The sequence below is a fragment of the Gossypium raimondii genome, chromosome 10 (assembly GCF_025698545.1).
Source record: "Gossypium raimondii isolate GPD5lz chromosome 10, ASM2569854v1, whole genome shotgun sequence".
Classification (NCBI taxonomy): domain Eukaryota; kingdom Viridiplantae; phylum Streptophyta; class Magnoliopsida; order Malvales; family Malvaceae; genus Gossypium; species Gossypium raimondii.
This window is the reverse complement of record NC_068574.1, coordinates 49,587,894-49,612,662: the sequence shown is the minus strand read 5'-3', so window position 1 is coordinate 49,612,662 and position 24,769 is coordinate 49,587,894. Positions and strand designations below refer to the sequence as shown.

At 32.2% G+C, this 24,769-nt stretch overlaps 1 protein-coding gene across 1 annotated transcript; it reads left to right on the top strand.

The window, feature by feature from the left end:
- Window positions 1-16,731: 16,731 nt before the first annotated feature.
- Window positions 16,732-19,357, top strand: LOC105777435 (superoxide dismutase [Mn], mitochondrial). The gene is made up of 6 exons (XM_012600706.2): window positions 16,732-17,167; window positions 17,650-17,696; window positions 17,783-17,908; window positions 18,004-18,060; window positions 18,455-18,532; window positions 18,939-19,357. The coding sequence occupies exons 1-6, from the start codon at window positions 16,873-16,875 to the stop codon at window positions 19,029-19,031; spliced, it is 696 nt and encodes a 231-aa protein (XP_012456160.1). The 5' UTR covers window positions 16,732-16,872; the 3' UTR covers window positions 19,032-19,357.
- The last annotated feature ends 5,412 nt before the right edge of the window (window positions 19,358-24,769 follow it).

Below are 24,769 nucleotides of genomic sequence, written 5' to 3'. Positions count from 1 at the left end.
AAGAATAAAAGAAATTAAAAAGATAAAATAGTTTTCCTGTAAAGACCTAAAGTTTTTCTCTTGTAAAATCTCAAATTTTTCCTTTCATTCGGAAAACAACTAAAGCTAATCTTAAAAATAATAATAATAATAATCTCAAATTTAAAATTTTCAAGTCCTCAAGATATTATGAGAGAGGGATCTCAATTAAATAGTTGACTTTTAATACCTAAAATAATTTATTTTAAAATAATCTCAACATCAATAGTTTTTCATCTCACACATCAAAAGTAATTTTAATCTTGAAAATATTTTTGTTAAATGGACATCAACACCAATAGATGTCATGATCCATTTAGATGCTTCTAGTAAAATCCTAAATCTAAAACTCTATAAATAATTCATTTTTCTTTTCACACAAAAAATATCTTACTTATATCGATGGAGTCTTAGTTTGATTTACATGAGCATTATTGTTAATGTAAGAGGATGTGAGTTCGAGTGTGCTAAAATACGTTATCCTCCTATATAAAGATTAGAGAGAGGTTATAAATAATTTTAGGTACTGTATTAAAAATAACAGATATGATAAAAAAACTACAATGAAATTAATGTTAAAAATATATATATCCTACCTATTGCTTGTTTTAGGAGTTGTCTTTGCTCTTTACGTTTTGTTAAAGATCTCTAGTGTCTTCTTGATTGGATTCATGGCTAGTCTGCCACCCACATTGGTTTCCTCACATTGGTTTGGAAGGCTGGCTTTATTGACTCTTTCATCCTTTGTCCTGTATTGTTGCTACTTATGTGCTTCTTCAGAACCAATTTTTTGTTGTTGGTTTTTTCGCCTTGTTTGTCCTTTGTCGGTTAAGAATCTTCCAAGCAATGCAACCCATGTTCAACTCACCCAACATGTTAGAGCTTATATCCTCCAACTAATCGGATGTCAAATGAGTCCGACAATTTTGTTTATTGAAATGTATCTCCAATTGTTAATCACTTTTTAAATGACGCAAAAATATAGAATTTTGACATTCTTATACAAGATATTTTGCGAGTTCAAAGAATATTTTTTACAAGCAAATGAATATTAGGCAAATATTGTGTGGTCTTCTCATGTTAATCAATCTTGCATCAAAGTGAATTGTTGGAACAATCGAATGTCACAAGACCTGATAAGTGTGATGTCACTCAATGGTATAGAAGCATATAAGTGTAGTGCATGCCTTCCACAAATGACTCTGCTTGTGGGCTTCTAGCAGTTCTACAACAATAGCCACATTATCCTAGTACGACACCCACACAAATTGCAAACAATCATATAAATATAGTTGTAATCATTGAAAGTAATTATATTAATTAAATATGAATATATCAGTAATTTACCCATTCAAATGTAAGTTCATCGGTTTATTATCGAATCCAAGTAAAATTTTTCTCATAATTGATATGATTCAAACGTTCGCTAAATTTATTCAGATATTAAATGTAAGTAATATTATAGAACATTTATAATGTAACGCATTCTATAACATAATATATTCAGTCTTATTATATTTTTACCTTCTCATAATAGGAAAAGTGCATCATTCGGATGAGCGCAAACCACAACAACCACAACCAACCTAACACTCTCAGAAGTAAATAATAACAATTTATTTCATTTATCTCAATCCAAGTTACTTGCAAAGTGCCTTGTAGAGGATCGTTAGAACTGCTAACCCCAAGTATGTTCTAGTCAAATGAAAATCGCTCATAGTGAGAAATATATGCAATGAACTAAATTGCTAGACGTGTTTAGCATCGACATTTCTCCAATTATATAAAGCATGTAAGGTTTAGCATGTCAATCAATCTCAACCTCATTTGCATCTAGTGAAAGCGGATTATTAGCTTCATCCAACAACCATTGAAATTAGTATTCTTCTTGGAGAATACGTCCGACAATGTAAAGAGTGCTCCCTCAAGATTGATGAACTTCTCTCGATACTATAGTTTCATCAATTGAAAGGTCCGATCGTAAAGTTATATCTTTCAATGTTATTGTTGCTTTGCCATATGAAATTTGAATAGAATGGGCCTCAGGTCTCCATCTTTCTATTAAAATGGTAAAAAAGTCTTGCGCACACTGAATGTAGCTTACTTGAGATGTCTTATATAAACAAGCACTCTCTAAATATGAGATGATTCGTCAGTTTGAAACATCAAAATAAATATTATAATGAAACCCAAAAAATCAATCTTCAGATCATTAATCAATACAAAAAGAATTAATATTTAATTTGTTACAACCTAACCAAATTTTAATAATAAAGTCAACAATTTTTCCTGATTGTGGCAATCAAAGATACATGTCCCTGTAAAGCCATTTTAAAATTTGAAATTTTGGGCTAACTCAAAGGAATTTGGCAGGAATCTGTATGTAGTGGTTTAATAGCTAGGAGAATTAAGTGTTTAAGGTTTTATGTGAAAAATAAAAGAATGAGAGAGGTATTTATGAGTATGATCTCAACACTCATTATCTTAAGGTTGATGTCAAGCAGAATACATTAGCACCATGTTTGGTTGAGGAAATAGAATAGCATCTCCCATTATTCATTAAATGGTAAAATATTCTTTTGTTTGGTTGAACGTAATATTAATTCAATAAAATGACCATTACTTCTCTATTATTTGTCTTCCCTTAATAGCTATTCTTTGGTCTCACCAAATAATGGTTATTCCATGCAACATTGAATAACAACAAAAATAAAATTAATTTTCAAATTAGCCCTTTAAAACTTGGACTTAGAAAATATTAAATTAAAATATTTGAATAATTTAATATAAAATATTTGATTTCAAATTATAATTTAATATAAAATTATATTAAAAATATTATTAAATTATATTTAATAATTATATTAAAATATAATTAAATTATTTTTAATAATAATCCTATTAAAATTGAATAACAATAACAATAATCACTTACCTAACAAAATTCTACTAAGAGTATTCTAGTCATTCCAATTTTTTTTCCTTATGCTATTACAACATCATTCCATTCAACCAAACACAAGAATATTATTACAGCTCTATTTCATTACATCTCTATTACATTACAACTCTATTCTATTACAGTGAACCAAACGTAGTATAATTGATTCAAGTTGTTAGAAAGCCTGAATTTATGTCAACTAGGAGTGTCGAGGTCCTTTATGGGTTTAGGGTTTCTTAAAAAATTAAAAGAATCAACACTCATAAATGTTGAGGTCACATCGTAAAAAAAATATGTTACTAATTAATTTTATCTTATAAGTATTTAGAAATAATATTGCAATTTTTCTATGAAAAATTCACACACAACCAAAATTATAATGATAACTTAATAAAAATTTTAATATTTTTAGTTAATTTTGCTTTTAAAATATTTTTCAATTAAGAAATATTCTAATATCTAAAAGAAATTTCTTCACTTTATATATATATATATATATATATATATATATATATTGCTTTTATCTTTGAAATTCATTTACTCATGAGAGAAATAAACCCTACTTTCTACTTTCTACTTTCTACTGCGCCTTTGCTTTTAAGGTATCTCAAATTGTGAATTATAAATTATTAGGTAAAGTACGTAGGTGACTTTAAAATAATATTATTTCTATTTTATCACTCCAAATTTTTTTATCAAATTAGCCACTTTAATTAAAATAATTACTTGAATTAGTCAATACTATAAAAGATTACGTTAATCCATTAGCAATGTCATTTTTTTTAATTTTAACTAAAGCTAGTAACCTCTCGTAATTAGTCCAAAACACTTTTTTAAATATAATTAGAGTAGTTACAGAGAGGTCCCTAGTTTTAATAATAATAAAAAGTTATGTCAAGCAATCTATTAGTAAATTAACAAAATTTTAAACAAGAATGACCAATTCGAATAATTATATTAATTAAAGTAATTAAATTAATAAAAAAATTAGAATAACAAAAAAAACAATACTATTTTAGAGTGATTACTGTGCCTAAATTATTACATTGAACCCAGTTTTCTCGTTGATGGTTTGCACTGTATTTGTTAAAAAAAATAACAAATAATTTTGTTGGTGTAGCTGAGTTTTGACCCAGGGAAGACACCCGTATTTGAAGCAATTGGCTTTAGAGGTATTCATTCGGTTAATCGACCAGTTAACCGACCCGAAATAACATTAACCGAATTAACCGACCTTTCAAAATTTTTAACCGTTAACCGAACCGAAATTTTTTCAAAAAAAATTAACCGAACCGAAATTTTTCGGTTAATTCGGTCGGTTAACCGAATTAACCGAAAGTTATATATTTTTTATTTTTGGTTAAAAATTAATCGAATTACCCGAATTAACTGAATTAACCGGGTTACCCGAATTAACCGAATTACTCGAATTAATCGAATTGAATCACTACATAATTAAATTATTTTTAGACTTTTAGACTTTAGTTTTAGTTTTAGTTTTAGTTTTAGAATTTTATTTTTATTTATTAAATTATTTGTAATTTTTATGATTGAGTTAGGTTGGGTAATTGAGTTGGGTTGAATACTTGGGTTTGGATTGGGTTTAGGTTAAAAAATAATTAACCGACGGTTAACCGAATTTTTTCGGTTTTACCCGAATTTTGCACACCCTAGTTGGCTTTTGGCTGCAAAATACGCCAAAACTTGTTTTGTACAGTCTTTATTTAGCCAACTTATATGATTGGCTACTAATTTGATATATATCACTTTAATCCTATAATAATTAGTATGATATACTCACATTTCGTGTTGGATTGATTATTTATTTATGTTAAATTATAAAGTAAAAGTTTAGAAATTAAATATATTTAAAATAAAGTTTTTAAAATCAAAACGGTGGTTGAACTGATCAGACTATTGGTTCGTATAATTCAATTAAATGAATCATTAAAAACATAAAAATAAAATTATTTTAAAAACTAAAAAATAGTTCAATCAATTTTTTAGTCTAGTTCTACTAACTTGTACCAACTCATAAGTCAACCAGTTTGTTGCCTCTTTTTGAACTGGCACATCGACCGGTTCACTCGATTCAAATAACTATGACTCTAAGTCTTTACACTTCGTGCATTTAGAATTTAGTCCAACTTTTATTTTTAAGAATTTAATTTCTCAATTTTATAGATTTAAAATTTTACTTTTAAATTATATAAAATCATGTAATATTTTAATTGAAAAACTAACAATATAAACCATTTAAATTAATTAATAAAATTATAAAAATCAAATTATATTAGAAATGAAACTACAAGAGCTAGATATCAAATTTAAACATGTCAAAAGAATTAAAAGTGAAATTTAATTATTTTTAATAAAATGAAAAATTGCTAGTAATGTGCCAGGTGTCTTAAGACAAAAAGTTCCTTTGGACATTCCTAGGTATAGATTTGACTTTTCTTAACGTTTAGAATGTCTACCCATAATAAATACAAACCACCACCAACAAGAAACCATACCGAAAGAAATATATATATATATATATATATATATTATTATTAATAAAATTAAGTTGATGTAACCTTTAATCAAGTTAGCAACTCGATTATAAAGTTATAAGAATATTCTTCGTAATTAAAATAAGTAATATTATTTAAGGGTATTCGATTGTCACTTAAAATATAAAAATTATACATATGGTAGGATTTGAACCCACACCAATTGTATTAGTAAAGTTTTGTTTTGATATTTTATATATTTTAAATTTATTATGCACAATTTATTACCTCAATCAGTTGTATGTATTAACAATGTATTTGATTGAATTGATGTCACAAGTTAACTCAGCGTCAACTCAAGATTGATGACAACACTATGATAAATAATTTAATCTTTTCTTTCATTTTAATAGCGCAAATATTTCATTTTTTTATTAATTTGTTTTAAATAATATGTGTAACAATTTGAAAGTCAAAGGTGTCAGAAAATGCAATTTTAGGACCCCGTTAACGTAATCGAGCTTGTAAATATTTTTATTAAATATTTATGGAGTTATCATGTAGGTGAATTGAAATTTGGATAGATAATTTAGTTAAATTAAGGCTTAATTAAGGTTCAAAGACTAAATCATAAAGTCCAATTGTTGGAGATTTTAATAAGGAAACGAATTGAAGACCTAAATTGTAATTAATCTAAGGCTCAAAATAGTAAATATACCATGTCTAAATGTTAGTGAGTGGACGGTATGATGATGATGCTAATTAAATTAAATTAAGTAATATAATTATATTATAATTAAACTAACATTATAAAACAAAAATTGTGGATGGAAAGAGAAGCTTTCATCTTCTCAAACCAGCCATAGACCGAAACTAGAAGGGCTTAACGCCATTATTGATTTTGTAAGAGTTTAGCTCAAATTACAAGTAAGTCCTTAGTTATTTCGTTGTACTTTTTATGTTTTTTGAGATTATGAAAGCTTAATCTAGTTAGCCCAAGTATTAATTTCTAAAACTTTTAAAGTTTTGAAAATTTCTATAGTTGATAATTGAAAGTTTTAGGTGTTAAATTGATAGATTCTAAACTTAGATGTGAAAAAGGGACTAAATTGTGAAGTTAATTGATAGTTTCGCACGTTAGGGACTAAATTGAGTAAATTTTAAATTTTACTGTAGAAATTAGATATAGGAGGTCCCTAATGGATTATTGTGAAATCAGATTTCAAATTGGAATTTTAAATTGAAAGTTATGCTAGTCTCGGTTTTAGGGACTAAATTGAATAAAATGTAAAGTTTGTATAAAATGATGATTGAATGTGAATTGGATTGAATTTTTATGGCATTATATGTTTATATTAATCTGCAGCTAACGTCAACCGGGATTCCTCGAGAGGTAAGGGAAAATCTAAAGTTGTCGACAAATAACTCGAAGTTTACAGTTTGTATTTCTTTTCTTCAACACATTTAAATTGTTGTATATTGTTATTGCTTAGCATGATAAAATATTGAATTTAGTTGTAATAGATCAGTTAAATAAAATTGATATAAAAATGTTGATTTCCGAAAGAAAGGGCTAAATTGAAAAGGATAACAATTAGTGTCATTGGAAAGAAGTATGAAATTGGCTTTGGACTGGATTGAAACTTGTTATGCTAAGCGATACATTAATGAGTTGAACTATGAATTGGGATTGATTGGGTGAGAATTGAAATCTTATGAAAATATGAAGATTTGTTGTTTAGTCAATGTGCATGTCAAACTTCGGTTTACCCGATGAGGCACTAGGTGCCAAATACATCAATAAGTGTTGGCACAATTAAATAACTTTGATATATCCGATGAGAAACTAGGTGCCAAATACATTGATGAACGTTGGGTGCAATTGAATAACTTCAGTTTATTCAATGAGGCACCAATAACTTCAGTTTATCCGATGAGGCACTGGGTGCCAAATACATTGATGAGTGTTGGGTGCAATTGAATTACTTCAATTTATCCGATGATGCACTGGGTGCCAAATACATCAATGAGAGTTGGGTGCAGTTAAATTACTTTGATTTATCCGATGAGGCACTGGGTGTCAAGTATATCGATGAGCATTGAACTCAGACTATTAATTTGTAAAACTAGTTGAGAATTGAGATATGGTAAGCTAATGCAGTAAGTTGGTGAATTGATTAACAACATTTGTTTAAACGAATCAATAAGACATAATGAGACATTTAGTTAGCTGTTAAGATTTGGAGAAATCATTGAATGTATTATTTATCTTGCTTTTATTAATGATTGAAATATAGGAATACCATTGAGTTGACTATTTAGCGTTCAATTTATTTCCATGAGCAGGTTAGGTTTCGAATGTGATCCTTTTATTGATGTCAGCATTCAACCATAATCCCAGAATCCTCAAAGTTGGTGAAATTCTTTGTTATTTTTATGGCATGTACCTAGGAGAGTCCTTTATATATTGCTAATTTGAAAGTTAATTTTGGAGGTTGATAATGGTATGAAACATAGGTGCATAAATGAATGTTTTGGCTACATAATGAATCATATTTGTGAGTCTTCATGAACGATAGTTGATAGTACTATGGTATGTTTTGAGCCTAAGGATAGTAATGTATGATGTATTGATTGAATGGTTTGAATGCATGGAGAAGTATTTATGTTCTAATATGTTGTTCGATGTGTTTTTGGTGCCAAATTAAGGCATGCTAATTTGGTCGTTTATGATAATGGTTAAACAATGAAATGGTTGCATTTTAACTAGTTTTGTGCTGGTTTTAAATGTATTTAATGGCATCTTTTGAATCAAAATTTGGTTTGGGCATGAAATGGGCACTAAATGGAAGTTTTTGATCATTTTGGTACTAAGGTATCGATATCCTGATAAAAGGTATCGGTACTTAACGTTTTAGTTCAATTAGATTTTTATATAGAATGCAAAAATAGTATTGGTACCAGATTAAGGTATCGATACTCTATTTCAAGGTACCAATACTTCAAAATGGTATTGATACATTTGTCTTTTGACTAACTTTTATAAAATAAATAGAATCATAAAATAGTATCGATACTATTATTTTAAAATTTATAATTATAAAACCCATACCTAAAAGTACTATCAAGTCATAATTTTAAGCTGAATTGTTTTCTTCGTCTGCTAGGGTTTTTCTTTTAGCAAGTTTCATGTTTTTTCTTCGTCCGCTAAAGGCAAGTCTTTCTTTCTTGGCTTTCGAATTGTGTTATTTGTGTGGATTTATTTGATTTGATTTTTTTCTTGGGTAACGGAGGTAGAACTTGCGAATTTAAACATTGATGATGATGAAGAGGATCCAATAACTTGTGAGAAGGATCAAGTTGCAATAGAGGATAATTATCAATTCTGTTTGATAGGAAGAGCTCTAACGGATTGTGTGGTTCGCTTTCCCTCTCTGAAAAGAACTTTGCCAGATTTATGGCACATACTGGGAGGAGTTATAATTTTAGATTTAGGGGAAAATTGTATTTATTCTGTTTTTTTCTATGAAGTGGATGTAAAAAGGGTGTTAGATGGCATACCATGGTCTTTCAATAGGCATCTTATTGTTTTTCATCAATTGATTAGAGAGGAAGATCCATTGAGAGCCTTATCGTATTTTACTAATTTCTGGGTCCAAGTTCACAATCTTCCTTTTGGGTTTTTGGTAAGACAACTAGGTGATTTTATTGGACAATTTTTTACAATATGATGTTGCATTGATTACAATAGGGCAATAGAGATTTATGAGATTTGGAGTCAAAGCTGATGTTAGACTTGCATTGAAACGTAAGAAAAAATTGAATTTGGGGCAAGGACGAAAATGATATGCCTTCTTTCAATATGAACGATTAATGTTGTTCTGCTACTTTTGTGGAAAATTGGGACATGGGAAAGGTTTTTTCCCAATACTAATGACAATTGGGGTGCATGAAGTTATGTTTGGGTGGGATTTATCGTTAAAGGCGTTGTCAAGGAATGAACATTTAACTAGAAGTAGATGGTTGAAGGAGGATGTGACGAGAGATTTTCAAGGGGCTACTAGTTCTTTAACCATAGATGCGGACGAGCGAAATAAAAAGTGTACAAAAAGAGTTGCAGTTGATCTAAAAGCACGTAGAAGTGACCAAAGGAAGGAAATAATGGAGAAAAAGGCAATTGCGATTTGTAAGGGGAAGAAAAGATAAAGAATAATGGAAGAAATTGCAATAAGGAATGCATCTATTAATACAATGGTTGAATTTATTAAGAGATCGGCAGCTGCTGGTAAGCGTGCCGACCAGGAGCAATGAAAATATTAAATTGGAACGTTCGTGGTTTGGGCAGCCATGAGCGATAAATCGCCTTAAAAAAATAAGGTGAGGCATGTTCAGCCCTAGATTTTGTTTCTAATTGAAACAAAGTTAAGTGAAAAAAGAATGGAAAAGGTTTGAATGAAGTGCGGTTTAAGCAATGAAATTGATGTGGGAGCGAGGGGTTTTAAAGGGGGGTTATCGATTAGGTGGAAGGGAGAGTATGTGGTATAATTGAAAAGTTAGTCGGCTAACATATTGATGTGGAAGTTATGGAAAGAGAGGGTATGCCATATTGGAGACTTATAGGGTTCTATGACGCCTCAGAAGATAATAAAAGAAGAGAGTCTTGGGAACTACTAAAGAGGTTGGGATATTGTTAAGACCTACCTTGGCTGGTCATGGGCGATTTTAATGAAATTATGTATTTTTTGAGAAAAAAAGGAGGGTGGCTAAGAAATGAAAGAAATATGACTCTGTTTAGAAAAGCATTGGAGGAGTGTGATCTTAACAATTTGGGTTTTTCGGGGAGATGGTTCACTTGGGAAAGAGGGAAGTTACCTGAAAATAACATTCAAAAGAGAATTGATAGATGAGTGGCAAATTCGATTTGGTGAGGGACTTTTTCAGGATATTATTTAAAACATTTATCGCGTGCTTTTTTTGACCATTGTCCTATCCTGGTGGATTTGAGATTAGAGAGTATTGAATTTTTGAATCAGGGAAAGAACTTCAAATTTAACGGGAATTGGATTATGGAGGATGGTTGTGAACAAAGAGTTAAAGAGTTTTGGGAAAGAAATATGGATGAGATTCCTACAAAGTTAGGTAAGTTAGGGGACATATTTAAAAAAAGAGATTGGACAAATATTAACCAATAAAATGAAAGCGTCAGCATTATTGATTACAAGATTGGAAGAATTTCACTCAATTGACCTAGATGATGATACATTGGCAGAGATGGAAGAAATTAAGTTAACTTTAAACTTGGAAGCCGATAAAGAGGAGCTTTTTTGGGAACAATGAGCAAGGGTGAATTAGCTTCAATTTGGCAATAGAAATACATCTTTTTTCCATAACTTTTCAAATCAACGGAAGAAAAGGAACCCTATAAAAAACTGAAAGGGACGAATGGAGAGTGGATTGTGGGAGAAAAGAAGAAGGCAAGGGTGGCGATGGGATATTTTTTTAAAGAGTTATTCATAGCCTCAAATACGTGGAACACTGATAGAGTACTGTAAAGAATTTTGATATGCATCCAAGGAAACATGAATGCTGAGCTTGTCAAGGAGTTTAAACTCGAGGAAGTTCTAACGGTAGTTAAAGGTATTGCACCACTGAAAGCTTCAGGTATGGACAGTTTCCTAGCCCTTTTTCTCCACAAGTATTGGCATATTGTAGGGGAGGAGGTTACAAAGTGGTGTGTCAGTGAAAGCACCAAAAATAACTTATCCCTAAGAAATAACGAAAATAATAGTATAAGGGAAGTAAGGTCAAATCCTCAGGGACTGAATCGCTATAGCTCCTTGTTTCTCGAAATCCCAGGCACAATCATTCCCAAGAAAAATAGCTGACCTGGAAAAAATAAAATAAAATAGAATTAAAAATATGGATAAGTCAAAATTAAATAGATCGAAATCGTAAATGTGATAAGAAGCAAAATTAAGAGAAAGAGGTTTTCCAATTAGGGGATTCTAGCCTCCGATTATCTCGATCCTCCTTTGGTTCAATCATTGACTTTTAAGTGATCCTTCTCATGACTAAATAAGCCATTTATAGTGGAAGAGGACGCCTACGACCACCAGGTCCACTTAGGTTTTAGCCTTACGATTTAGAGGAACCTGACTCTAGCCAACCGTCACTTTTGTGGGACCGTCTTACACTAGATCATCATTTCTCAATGGTGAATGCCACGCCATTTCGCCTCTTAGGCTCGACAACCTCTGACGCAGTAAGTTAACGAACCGACTGTGCTATCTTTCCAAAACAGACAAAGCGGCTGCCTTTGCACAATATGAAAAGATTACTTTTTGAAGGACATGGACGAAAATGTCGGTCCCGTAATGCGGAGAAATGATGAATACCCGTTGAGAAGGGTTAAGTGCGGTTTTTAAGCCTTATGAAATTTTTTAGAGGAGTCTTGATAACTTTTTGCTAGATGAGTTTAGTGGCTCATGCTTTTAAGGAAAAAAAATAAGTTTATTGGAATGGAATTTTATTGGAAAATAAAAAGAACAAAAAGCTAAGAGCTTTAGGGGGAATGAGTTTTTTTACAGAAAAGGATGAATCCATATTCATGTCACTCTATCCCCTATTTATAGTACATAAAAAACCTAGTTTGTTCCTATTTAAATTCTAGAAGATAAAAAAAGATATAATTTGAAATTAAATCTAAACAATATCATAATAACCCTAACAATAATCCTAAAAATAAAATTCAAATTTAAATAAAGTCTTATGTTCATAAATCTCTTCTTTGAAATTTTGCCCAAGTCTTTCACACTTTGTATTTTAGGCACCACTTCTTCCCTATTTCACATGCTGACCCATTTTGTCTTTAATTTCACATTTTTTGTCCCTAAATTTCCTTTTGCCTTCAATTTAGTCCCTACAAGATGAAAAACCATAAAAAGCCCAAATTAGTAGAATCATACTCAAAATATATATGAAATTAACACATAAAAGTATGTCATTTTAGTGTATTATCACAAATTTTTGTTTAGAAATTCTTAATAGAAAAAAGAGATTGATGTTATTAACTATTCTAGTATAGTGCTTATTCCAAAAGTTGATTCCCCAAACTGTATGACACAATTCAAGCCGATTAGTTTATGTAATGTGGTGTATAAAATTATATCCAAAATAATTGTTAACAGATTTAGAACTGTGTTGGACGAGTGCATTGATGAGGCGCAAGCAGCTTTTGTTCCTGGACGACAAATCACAGATAATACGATCATTGCTTACGAGGTTTTATAAACATTAAAACAAAAAAGAGAGGGAAATCGGAGCTATTTTGCATTGAAATTAGATATGAGCAAGGCCTGTGATAAGGTTGAATCGAATTTTATTGAACAAGTAATAAAACAAATGGGTTTTTTTGATGAATGGCTGAATCTTATGATGGGGTGCATCCGATCGGTGGAATATTCGGCTCTGTTTAATGGGATTAGAGGAGAAAAATTTAAGCCTTCAAGGGGTTTGAGACAAAGGGACCCTTTGAGCCCATATTTATTTCTTATATGTGTAGATGGTTTTTCTTCACTTATTCAATTGGCAAAAAGAGAGGGAGCTATTAAAGGCGAAAAGATGGGGAGAGGAGGACTTGCTTTAACTCATATTTTATTTGCTGATGATAGTATTTTATTTGGGGAAGCAAGTTTGGAGAATGCAAATGCTATTAAAACAATTGTGAATGAATATGAAGGGGTTTTAGGGCAGTTGATTAATTTTGAGAAATCACTAATTTTTTTCAGTAGCAATATTCAAATCGATAGGCAGGAACAGATCAGAGCGATTCTTGAGGTAAGGGTTTCAAGTAATCTAGAGAGATATTTGGGTTTACCGACTATAATTGGAAGGTGAAAAAAGGAGGCGTTTGCGAGTTTTAAAGATAGATGATTAAACGTATTGAAAGTTAGAGTGTTCGCCAGTTGTCACTTAGAGGTAAAGAAGTTTTTATTAAAGCTATATTACAAGCCTTTCCAGTTTATACAATGCAATGTTTCTTATTTCCCTTTTCACTATGCCGTCAGTTTGAAAATATTATTAGCAAATTTTGGTGAGGAAATTCTAAAACAGGGAGAGAATTCATTAGTGTGATTGGAAAAGAATTTGTAAACCAAAAGATCAATGAGGGTTGGGTTTTAGGGATTTAGTGAAGTTTAATATAGCTTTACTTGTGAAACAAGGTTGGAAATTAATTACGAAACCAGATTGCTTATTTGTACGCGTTATTAAAGCAAAGTATTTTCTGAATACTGACTTTATGAGTGCGAGGTTAGGATCTCACCCTTTGTTTACCTGGAGGAGTATCTAGAGTGTGAGGAAACTTTTGGAGGAATGAGTGGGATAGAGAGTGGGGAATGAAAAGTCGATTAATATCTGGAATGAAGCTTAGATCCCAAGACCTAGGAATGACAAAGTAAGAGTTCAGCATATTAATATTAATTTTACATCAATAGCATACCTTACTAATTTTGATCGTGTTACCTGGAGAATTGATGTGTTACAACAACTTTTTGAGGAAGAGAAAATATCCAGAATTCTTTCCATCCCACTCATTGCAGTGGATAATGACGATGAAAAGGGTGTAGAGGGGTGACAAAACAAGGGTATATTTCGCAAAAAGTAGATACAAATGACTGTTACAGGAGGATACGATAATAAGGCAAGAGGAAGGGATACAACCTACGCTACTACAAAAATTTTACAACAAATTATAGAGATTACAGGTTGCAAGCAAAATCAAAATTACATCTTAGAGAATTGCCAATAACTTTTTCCCTACTTTTAACAATTTAAAAGATAGAAATTTACAGATTGTGAATCTTTGTCCTCTTTGTCGTACAATGGAGGAATCAGTGAGTCACGTCTTCTGGGAATGTACGTTCATTAAATGTGTCCTGTAAGGAGTGGGGATTGATGGCTCATCCAGTAGCCCGGAACAAAATTGGAATATGTGGTTAGCAAATTTATTTTTGAATATGAAAGAAGAGTAGTGTAAATGGTTAGTCATCACATAATAGGCAGTATGGCATCACAGAAACAAAGTTTATCATCAAGGAGAAAGGTAGTGCACAACGAGATTGATATATTTTATTAAGGCATTTTACATAGAGAACATTCAACTGGAAATAGTGACAGAAGCAGGTGTTTGACAAAATGATTGTGCCTGGACTCCACAGAGGATAAATGTGGTAAAAGGTAATTTTAATGCAGCGTATGACAGTTATATGCTGAGTTTAGTAATAGGAATAATTTTTAGAGACTTCGAAGGACATATACTGGTAGCATATACTTACCCTAATACTTTTGTGGCCGATGCAACCACGGTAGAGGCGAGAGCTTGTTTACAAACAGTGGTAGTGGCTGAAGATTTGGGATTCAGAAATCTGGTGGTTGAAATGTGGCTCCTTAACAGTCATAAAGAAAATCCAAATGTTTGAAGATGACAAATCAAATATTGTTGTGATTATTAAAGAAATAAGAGAACGGGCTTGGAGGTTTGAAAGCTTTACTTGTCATTTTACGGGCAAATAGGTGAACCATGTGGCGCACATAATGGCGAAGGAAGGGAAACTATGGGATTCACCGAGGATTTGGATTGAAGAGGCACCTCCAAGAACGGAACCGGCGGTCGAAGAAGATAGAATGTCCCTGTCAAAAAGATGAAATGAGTCGGAAAAATACGAATGAAAGGACTCCGACAGTTTCAGTCTCTACATACATTCCATCATGGACGAAAAAAAGGTAGGATATTTGATGGTTTTGACGATGGTAGTAGAGAAGTTGATGAGGGAGGCCAGAGAGTTGAACAATTTTCTTTTTCTTTTATGTTTTTCTTTCTTTTTCATTTCAAATTTGGCTTTTGAGTTTTTCTTAGGTTTAGGCTTTACTTGTGTCAATGTAGGGTTTTTTAAGGTTTATTCTTATAAAGCTTTTATTTTTCATTTATTAGGGTTTGGCATTGTTGTAAGGGCTAGAAAGAACACTTGTCTGTGATGCAATCCTGTAATGTTTTCTTATTAATAGCATCCTTCCTAATTTAAAAATAAAAAAAAATTATAATTATATATTTTAAAATTTTATAAAAATATTATTTTAATTTTTTATAATTATTATATATGATTTTTACATTTTAATCAATAAAATATAATATTAAAATCATGTTCTAATAATGCCATGTAGACGATCAATAGTCAATCAACACCAATCAATGGTCGATCAAAGTTAAAATTGTTTTTTAATATTTAAATATTTAATATTATAATTTTATTTTTGAATTAATTTTTGTTTATTTTAAATAAACCTAATTTACACGTGGCCCTTTTTCATTGGCCAAAACATGCCACATGGCGATTTTCCATTTGCCCAAGTTGCCTAACCAATTTTTTTTTAACAAGCGTTACAAAATGGACCAAAAATAGAGGAAATTGATACTTTATGTACTAAATTGGGACAAGAAAAGTTTAGGTACCAAAGTAGAAAAATAGGTATCCTTTTAGAGGCTAAATCATGAATTAAGCTAATATTTTATATAATTGATGAGTATTTTGTATTTGAAATTTATTTAATCTCATTCATCTGATATTATAATTAATGTTTTTCATACACATATTATACTTTTAAAATCTCCATAAATACAAACTAGGTCGGCATACCAAAACAAACTGATACCAATACCTACCCATACTAATAAAAAATGGTATATCCATCGTATGGGAGACATTATTTTATGAACCTTTCCCACCACATCATTATGGTCTCTTTCCATTTATTTAATGACATTTCAACAATTTTTTCTATATCATTGACACATAATATTGGTAATTTTTTTTACCTTGAACCTCAAACCTCAAATCTCGAACCCCAAACCCTAAATCCTAAACATTAAATTTCAAACCCTGAACCCTGAACATAAACCTCAAACTCTAAATCCAAAACCTAAACTTGAATCTCAAACTCTAACCCCAAACTTTGAATCCCTTAACCTTAAACTTGTGTTTGGGGCTCGAGGTTCATGATTTAGGGTTTGAGTTTAAGATTTAATGTCAGGGTTTAGGGTTGAGATTCGGATTCAAAATTCAAAGTTAAAAAATTACTAAAATTATGTGTTACTAACATAAAAAATTATTAAAATATCATTAAATAATTATGAGTGGACCATAGAGGGTTCATAAAATAATTTTTCCGCATATGCTACCAATTACATTGCTAAAAGGAGACGAGGTGTCCTTTCCTCTAATTTGACCCAAGAGTTGAAGACTCGTCCTTTCACCAGCCCAGTCCAGCTCATTCCTCAATTCCCTTCTTCCTGTATAAACCAAACCCCTTCACTTCACGCCCTTCTTTCTCTTTGAAAAATTAATCCAACAGCATTTCCTAATGGCTCTTCGTTCGTCAGTCACCAGAAGAACCCTAACATTGGGCCTAAATTCCACGAGGCTGCTGCCTCTGTCTCGATCATTGCAGACTTTCTCCCTCCCCGATCTTCCTTACGACTATGGCGCTCTTGAGCCCGCCATTAGTGGAGAGATCATGCAACTCCATCACCAAAAACACCATCAAACTTACATCACTAACTATAACAAGGCTTTAGAGCAGCTCCATGAGGCTATTCAGAAAGGTGATTCTTCCACCGTCGTTAAGTTGCAAAGCGCTATCAAGTTCAACGGCGGAGGTAAATTTTTTGTTTTAATTGTTCGACTAATTAATCGAATTTCTTTTTTAAAGAGTGAAATTTTGGGATTTTTCTGCAGATTTTGAAATTGTAAGATTTTTTTTTCTAATTTACTTGCTTTTTGCTTCTGATTACGAAAGTAAATAGGATATCTTGAAATTTGAATGATATAAATGTTAAAAATGTTATCTTTAGTTTTGATACCGAAGTTCACTTGGTGGAATTCAGCCCAATTGAATTTTGATTTCATTCGTTTCATGCACCATTGTTTTGAAATTTAAGTTTCGATGATTTACTACAATCTGTTGGGAAAAAAAACTTAGTTCATTAGGCACAAGCATAATTCAATTTTGCTTGATTAATGATTCTGTGTAACTAGGACAGTTGTCTATTGACCAGACTGTCGCCCTCTTTGTTTTTTTATCCTTTGTAGGTGATTACATTAAATTCCCCTTATGTTGGATGATTGGTATCTCATGCAGGTCACGTCAACCACTCCATTTTTTGGAAGAACCTTGCCCCTATTCGTGTAAGATCCATATTTCCAAGTACTACGTGATGGAGCTTGTGATTTCAAATCCATTCCCTCTTTGCTTATTGACGTTTACATGACAGGAAGGAGGAGGTGAACCTCCAAAAGCTTCCTTGGGTTGGGCTATTGACACACACTTTGGTTCATTGGAATCATTGATTCAGAAGATGAATACTGAGGGTGCTGCTTTGCAGGGCTCTGGTTGGGTGGTAAGGAGTTTGGTTAATTTTAGTTATTGGTCATGAATGGCTTGCATCTATCACTTACTTCTCTTTTCTTGTTTGCTTCCTTTTTGCCTTGGCAGTGGCTTGGAGTGAACAAGGAATTAAAGAAACTCGTTATAGAAACAACTCCAAATCAGGTATGATTGTAATATATAGCATAAACCAAGAACAATTACCGTGGCATCTTGGTTGGTTTGGTTGAATTTAAATCTACTTATTTCTATCAACCTTCTTTTCCTGCTTTGCTGGAAGACATAACTTAATAACTGAGAATATCTGATATTAGATTATTCTCTCTAGAAGATTTACCAAGCAACAGGGTTGGCCATTACCTTATAGGTCTATGATGTGTTCTTTTTCCCCTTTTTATAGAGAGGTTACTTGCCATCAGTTTCTATAGATTGAAGTTTGAAGTCTTGTCAAGTTCATATCTTTCTTGAACCGTGAGAGTTGTGGCTATTATAGTAAGAAGATAAAAGAAACCCAGAAGGTCTTGCCAGGTTCAATATAATTATTGAAATTTTGCTGCAGGATCCACTCGTGACTAAAGGGCCACATTTAGTTCCTTTGCTTGGCATAGATGTTTGGGAGCATGCATACTATTTACAGGTAATTCTCAAACTTTAAGCTGTCCACTATATATATTTTTCAAAAGTTATCTTCTACGACTAGTCACAGCAACAAACTGAGTTTTGCACTGTTGCACTCCTGCAACTGACTGAAGATAGGGAGTGTCGAAAAGATCTTATGGTTTACTTGATTTAGTTTCATAAATAAGCCTATCACTGCATCATATCCCTGTTAAGACAATAGAAGTGGTTAGGACTCTGTTTCCTCTTAAGAGAATCTCTGTACAACTTTTACTCCAGTGCGTGCACGAGGAAGGGAGGGATATATATGTGTGTGTGTATCAAGAATTTAGCTTATTCATTGATCTGTTTGAAGACAGCATTCTTAGCAAATCCTTTTGTCCTATTGATTATGTGTCCCTTTGACTTATGTTATTATGGTGCAGTACAAGAATGTTAGACCAGATTACCTGAAGAACATATGGAAAGTCATCAATTGGAAATATGCCAGTGAAGTGTACGAGAAAGAATGTGCTTGAGATTGGGCCCTTTTCTTAGTTTATGAAAGTTAATAATTTCCCTTGTGACCACCTTGGTTTTGGGTTTTTGCTTGTTCGTTTCAAGCTTCTTTCATGTGTAGCAAAAAATGATACGTAATTGCGTGAGATGAATTTCAATTTGTTAAATGGGATAACGTCACATAGTCTTTGAACTAAAATAGGGTTTAATTTTGATATGCGGATGCATGGTAGCTCTTCTTTTGGTTTTGGTTCAAAACATGGTAACACTTGTCATCTATGTGTGATGAAGTAGAAATTTGTAATATGTTTAATGCAAAGTTTGTGTTAAAAAGAAATTTAACAAATTATTTTATAATTTATTTAATTTCAGTAATGTATTTAAATGAATTGATCTACACGTTCACTTACAAGTCAATTCGCTTGATTTTTTTATATAATATTCTCGAAGAATTGATACACACGTTTGTTTGCGGATCGATTTAGACCTAGTATCTAATCCTTCAAAAAACACATTCCCTAATTAAGTGAGCTTTGTTACTGGAAGAAACATTACAGATAATATCATTATTGCACGGGAGGATTAAGAGAGGCAATGTGGGATAAATGGCCATAAAAGTTGTAGAAAAAGCTCAAAATTATATTCAATGGGATTTTAGCTAAGACTCCATCTCTGAAGCAAACTTCCCTTAGAATTTAATTTAGGTGATTATGAACTGTATTTCTACTGCTTTGATGCAGGTTGTGGAATGGGGTTATCACGGAAGCATTTACACCTTCCAGGGGAAATCATCAGGGAGACATGTTATCCCCTTATTTTTGGGTCACAGTATACATAGAGCAATGAGAACTAAGGAATGGTGATAGGGAAGCAGCGGACCAAGGATTGGTTTCCTCTTTTTTCTGCTAGGTAGTTGTTCGACTCGACACAAAATTCAGATCTAACTTGAAAGAAGAAACAAACATATTTAGAAACAAAGAAAACAAAAATAACTGAAAGAAAAAATTCAAGAATAAAAAAAAAAAAGATTCAAAACATAGATAAATAAAGAAAATGAAAATTAAAAGGTGAAAGACGAATCAAATAAGCCGATGAATATGGATAGAAGATAGTTGCCCAATTGAACTGTTTGAGATATAAAGCTCAACAATTTCAATTAATGGCTCTAATCAACCCTCCAATAAATAATTCTTGACAAATTGAAAGATGAAAAATAGATTCTCATGACTCCTTGAAGAAAATCGAGAAGAAAAAATGGTTTCTAGAATTTACAAGAAAACAATATTGCACGAAAGAAATTAACTCCAAGAGTAGAAAATTTTATTAATGAATGAATCAATATCTTTAATGAATAATGAAGAGACCTTTATATAGGCTAACTAATTAAATCAAAATAAAATCATAAAGTATGATGAAACTCTAAAGTATGATGAAACTCTAATTAATCTAAATAAGAAGTAGTTTTAGTAGAACTAAACTTTTTATTGTCTAAGAAACATAAAACCCTAAACAACTTTAAATACTTTAAAATATCCTAAAATTTGAAATAAATAAATAATGAAATAATAAAACCTAATAGATAAAATATTGCGTTCATATATAATCAAAATTAGACATTACACTCGAACCCAATATGTTTTAAACTCGAATTAAAACCTGACTCCCGTAATTTCTCATAATAATCTTGTCCAAAAATTCTGCTCACATAGTCTTCAGTAAAATGATCATAACTTAAGCTTTTAGACTCGAAATTGAGTAATTCAAAGTGCGTTTTGAAGCTAAAATATAACTCTTCAAACGCTATGCAGACATCTTAGCCTAGAAATGCTTGGACCCCATCCAAAAGTTCGTTGCAAGTTGACTGATCTTCCAAACTTGAAAATTGGCAGCTTGGTTGAATTGACTTTAATAAATTTTACCCCACCTGTGCATGTATCATTCCCCCTTTCATTGAAAAGATTTTTTTTGAATCTTTTCTTTGGTCGAATAAGAAAAAATCTTTATCATAGGTGGAATGGGTTAATTGGGCTCCTCTCAAAGAATAAACAAATTCCTAAAAGAAGCAAGTCCCTTAGACAAATTCAACTTGAGGTTAGTGAAAAAATAATCATTCCTCTTCGTTGTATAGGTTCTTTCTTTCTTCTTTTTTTTCAATGTAAATTGAACTCAATTGATTTTTATCGCTCAATGTCTCTTCTCTTTCAATCATTTTACATGACATCCTCATTTCCCTTTAACCCCTAAAAAAGTTTGAACATTAAATTCATCGAAATACAACTCTTTAGGAGGAAAATAAAGGTCTAACTCGTCCAAATTCATAGACTCTAGGAAACAATTCTTATTATCAAAATTTTCTGATTCACAAAGTGCACTATCACTATCATCACAATTCTCACTATTACTATCAACTTTTTTGACATCAAATTTGGAACAAGGTGCCGTGGTAGATCTAGGCTTAAAAATAGGCACAAAATTACACTTATTGCCTTTATAAACAACGTCACTCGAAGTTTCATGCTCATTCATATCATTATTGTCGATGGTAACACTAAAAAAAGACTTCTCAATAGGCTCAGTGTGGTACATACATTCTTCTTCACAACTTTCATCATTGGGTGGATAGTGAATCAAACATTGGAAACCCTTATGATCATTTGAATCACACCAATGACATTTCAAAACAGGAAAGAGATTGATCATACTCTTCTTTTCTTGTTGGCATTTAGAGTCTTAGTGATCCCTCTTATCACCAAACATTTTTTTGTGCTCCACTAGAAGTCATTTAATCTTGCAGAGCTTGCTATGTCTTTTGTACCAATTTCGTTCCTGATAAACCCAAAAACAATAAAATATTGAATGGCATTGAGATGTAATAGCCCCGATTTTCAGTGGTACCGAAAACAGTAGTTTCGAAACCCCATTCTCCGATGATTGAGTCTGTAAATATTATTAATTAATATTTACTAGTTAATTATATTATTATATTAGAATTTGGTCTGATGACTTTGTTAAGTGGAGAGTTATTTAAAGTACACTTGTATTGACCCTAAAGTCAGTGATTTTGGAAATTGAGGTATCGGGATCTCATTTTCAAAAATCGAGGTCATAAATATTTTTATTAAATAAGTGATTATATAAGTGAATTTTATTTTGGATGTTACACCCCAAATCCGGCAGACCCGATTAGAAGACGTGTATATGTGAAGTTATCTATTTGGCGTAGTCTAGTCCATCCATTTGCAGTCTTTTGGTGAATAAGAGTTGATGTAAAGTACTCGTCGTATAAGCAATTGAAGATTTTATCTCAGAGTATTCTGCTATTTAAGAAAAGAGAGTGACAACCAAAGAGTAAGCGTGGTGTAAGTTACCGCCAAAAGTATAGTATGCCCAGTTTTCCTGAGCACTGTGCATTAGATTTTGTAACGTGATTTGGTTAGGAGTCAACTGGATTGACTGGTTAAATAATATTTGTACAAGATTCTCATTTATATTTCTCCTAGATTTTTTAGGTCATTTATTAGAACAAATTCTGGATACAATCGCCACTTATCAAGTTCCACTAAAGGGAACTAGATATATATATATATATATATATATATGGAGAGAAAGGTCTTTTTAGAGGGTTTTTCTTCTTTCAATACTACGCTCTGGTTTTTCTTCTTAAAGTTATATGTTTTCCTTTCCTTTATTTAGCTAGAAATTAAGGTTTTTGAATTAATGGGTGGATGTTCCACCTCTTGGTAAGTCTAATAGCCCTGCATGTTACATTTTTGAAAGAATAAGGTTGTTAAGAAGTATATGGATAGTGAGTTGTGAATAAGAGACCTTGTATGAGGGTTGTCTGTAATTGAGATGTTAGTCATTTGTATGTAAATGGGTTTTAATGGTGATTCTATGTTCTTTAAACAATTTTTACTGCTAGTTCGAGAAGGATGTTTGAGTCTAGAACTCCAAGCTGTAGTCTAGGTAAGTATCAGATGAGATCTTAGTCTCGACTCTTATAATCATTCTAGAAATTTCTTCTTATGTTGATGTTTCAGTAAAGATGCATGAGTCCTTAAGTGACTATTGAATGAGTATATATTATCTTCGTATAGTATCTATGTGAGTTTAAATGTGTGATTTGTGGTATGTATGGGTGCATGTGATTTTGAAAAGTAAATATATGAGTGTACATGGAACTTATACTGTGATGCATGGAAGTGTTGATGTAAGTGAAACATGAAAAGAAGTATGACTCGATTAGGAAAATGAGTATAGCCTACATGAATGTGTACTTATTTTAGATGTACGATACATGATTGTAAATGTTAGAGAATGAGGGGTTTAACAGAGTGTTGGGAGATTATGTGATGTGAGTTTTGACACAGCGGTGGTATACAGTGAAGTTCGTCAAGACAGTAAACACGAAATTGAGTATGACAATTCTTAGGAAAGAACATGGCCATGACACACACTACACCAAAACAGGGTTTTAGCGGTGCTTTTTTAGGTCTATAGCGGCATTTTTTAGCGCCGCAAATACTTTTAGGATTGCCGCTAATGACAGCGTCAGTAACTTTCGCGGCGGTTTCTATAATAAACGCCGCTAAAGATCAGGAACTTTAGCGGGTTTTTTTTACAACGCCGCTATAGACCATGTTCTTTAGCGGCGCTTAAATAAAAACGCCACTATAGACCGTGGTCTTTAGCGGCGCTTAAAAAAATGCCACTATAGACCGTGGTCTTTAGTGGCGCTTACCAAAAAACGCCACTATAGACCGTGGTCTTTAGCGGCGCTTAAAAAAAATGCCACTATAGACCGTGGTCTTTAGCGGCGCTTAACCAACAAACGCCACTACAGACCATGGTCTTTAGCGGCGCTTAACCAACAAACGCCACTATAGACCATGGTCTTTAGCAGCACTTAGGCGAAAAACACCACTATAGACTATGGTCTTTTGCGGCGCTTAGGCGAAAAACGCCACTATAGACCATGGTCTTTCGCGGCGCTTAGGAAAAAAAGCCACTATAGACCATGGTCTTTAGTGGCGCTTATGCAAAAAACGCCGCTAATTTTGGCAGATTTGGAAAGTTTTTTTTTAATTTGCAGCCCTCTTGTAAAAACAAATCAGAAGAAACCAAATCTAAATCAACCAAAAGTAATAAATCTATATAATATTTAAAATAAGTGCCAATAAATAAAATAAAATTCGTATTATTCTTACAAAAATTGTAAAAGTTTAAATGATAATACCAAAGTCAAAATTGAAGTATATTTACACGATAGTCTAAGACGACGACGGTTGCGATTGCTAAAACATCTTCATCATATTCTGAAGCTGCTGCTGGAGTTCATCAAACTTTTTAAGTTTTTCTGCTTCCCTCGCCGCAGCCTCTACTTCCCTCGCTTTAGCCTCTACTTCTCTCGCTGCCGCATCTACTTTAAGTCATCTTTGGAGTTCTTCATACTTCGTTGAACCTCGACTTCTCTCGTTCTTGCCTCGCTTCTCTCATTGCCGCATCTGCTTTAAGTTGTAGCTGGAGTTCTTCATATCTTTTTTGAACCTCAGCTTCTCTCGATGTTGCCTCCGCTTTAAGTTGTGTAATTTGCTCAGTTGTTGTCGCTTGCATCTGAGATATCTGGTCTCTTAACCTTTGAACTTCAGCTTGGGCCTGACTTCCCGAACGCATGTATTGTTGCGAGCTGGATCCAAAATATTGGGATGGGTTAACAAAAGATCCTTGAAATCGAACCCGACCATACCTTTCAGGACCC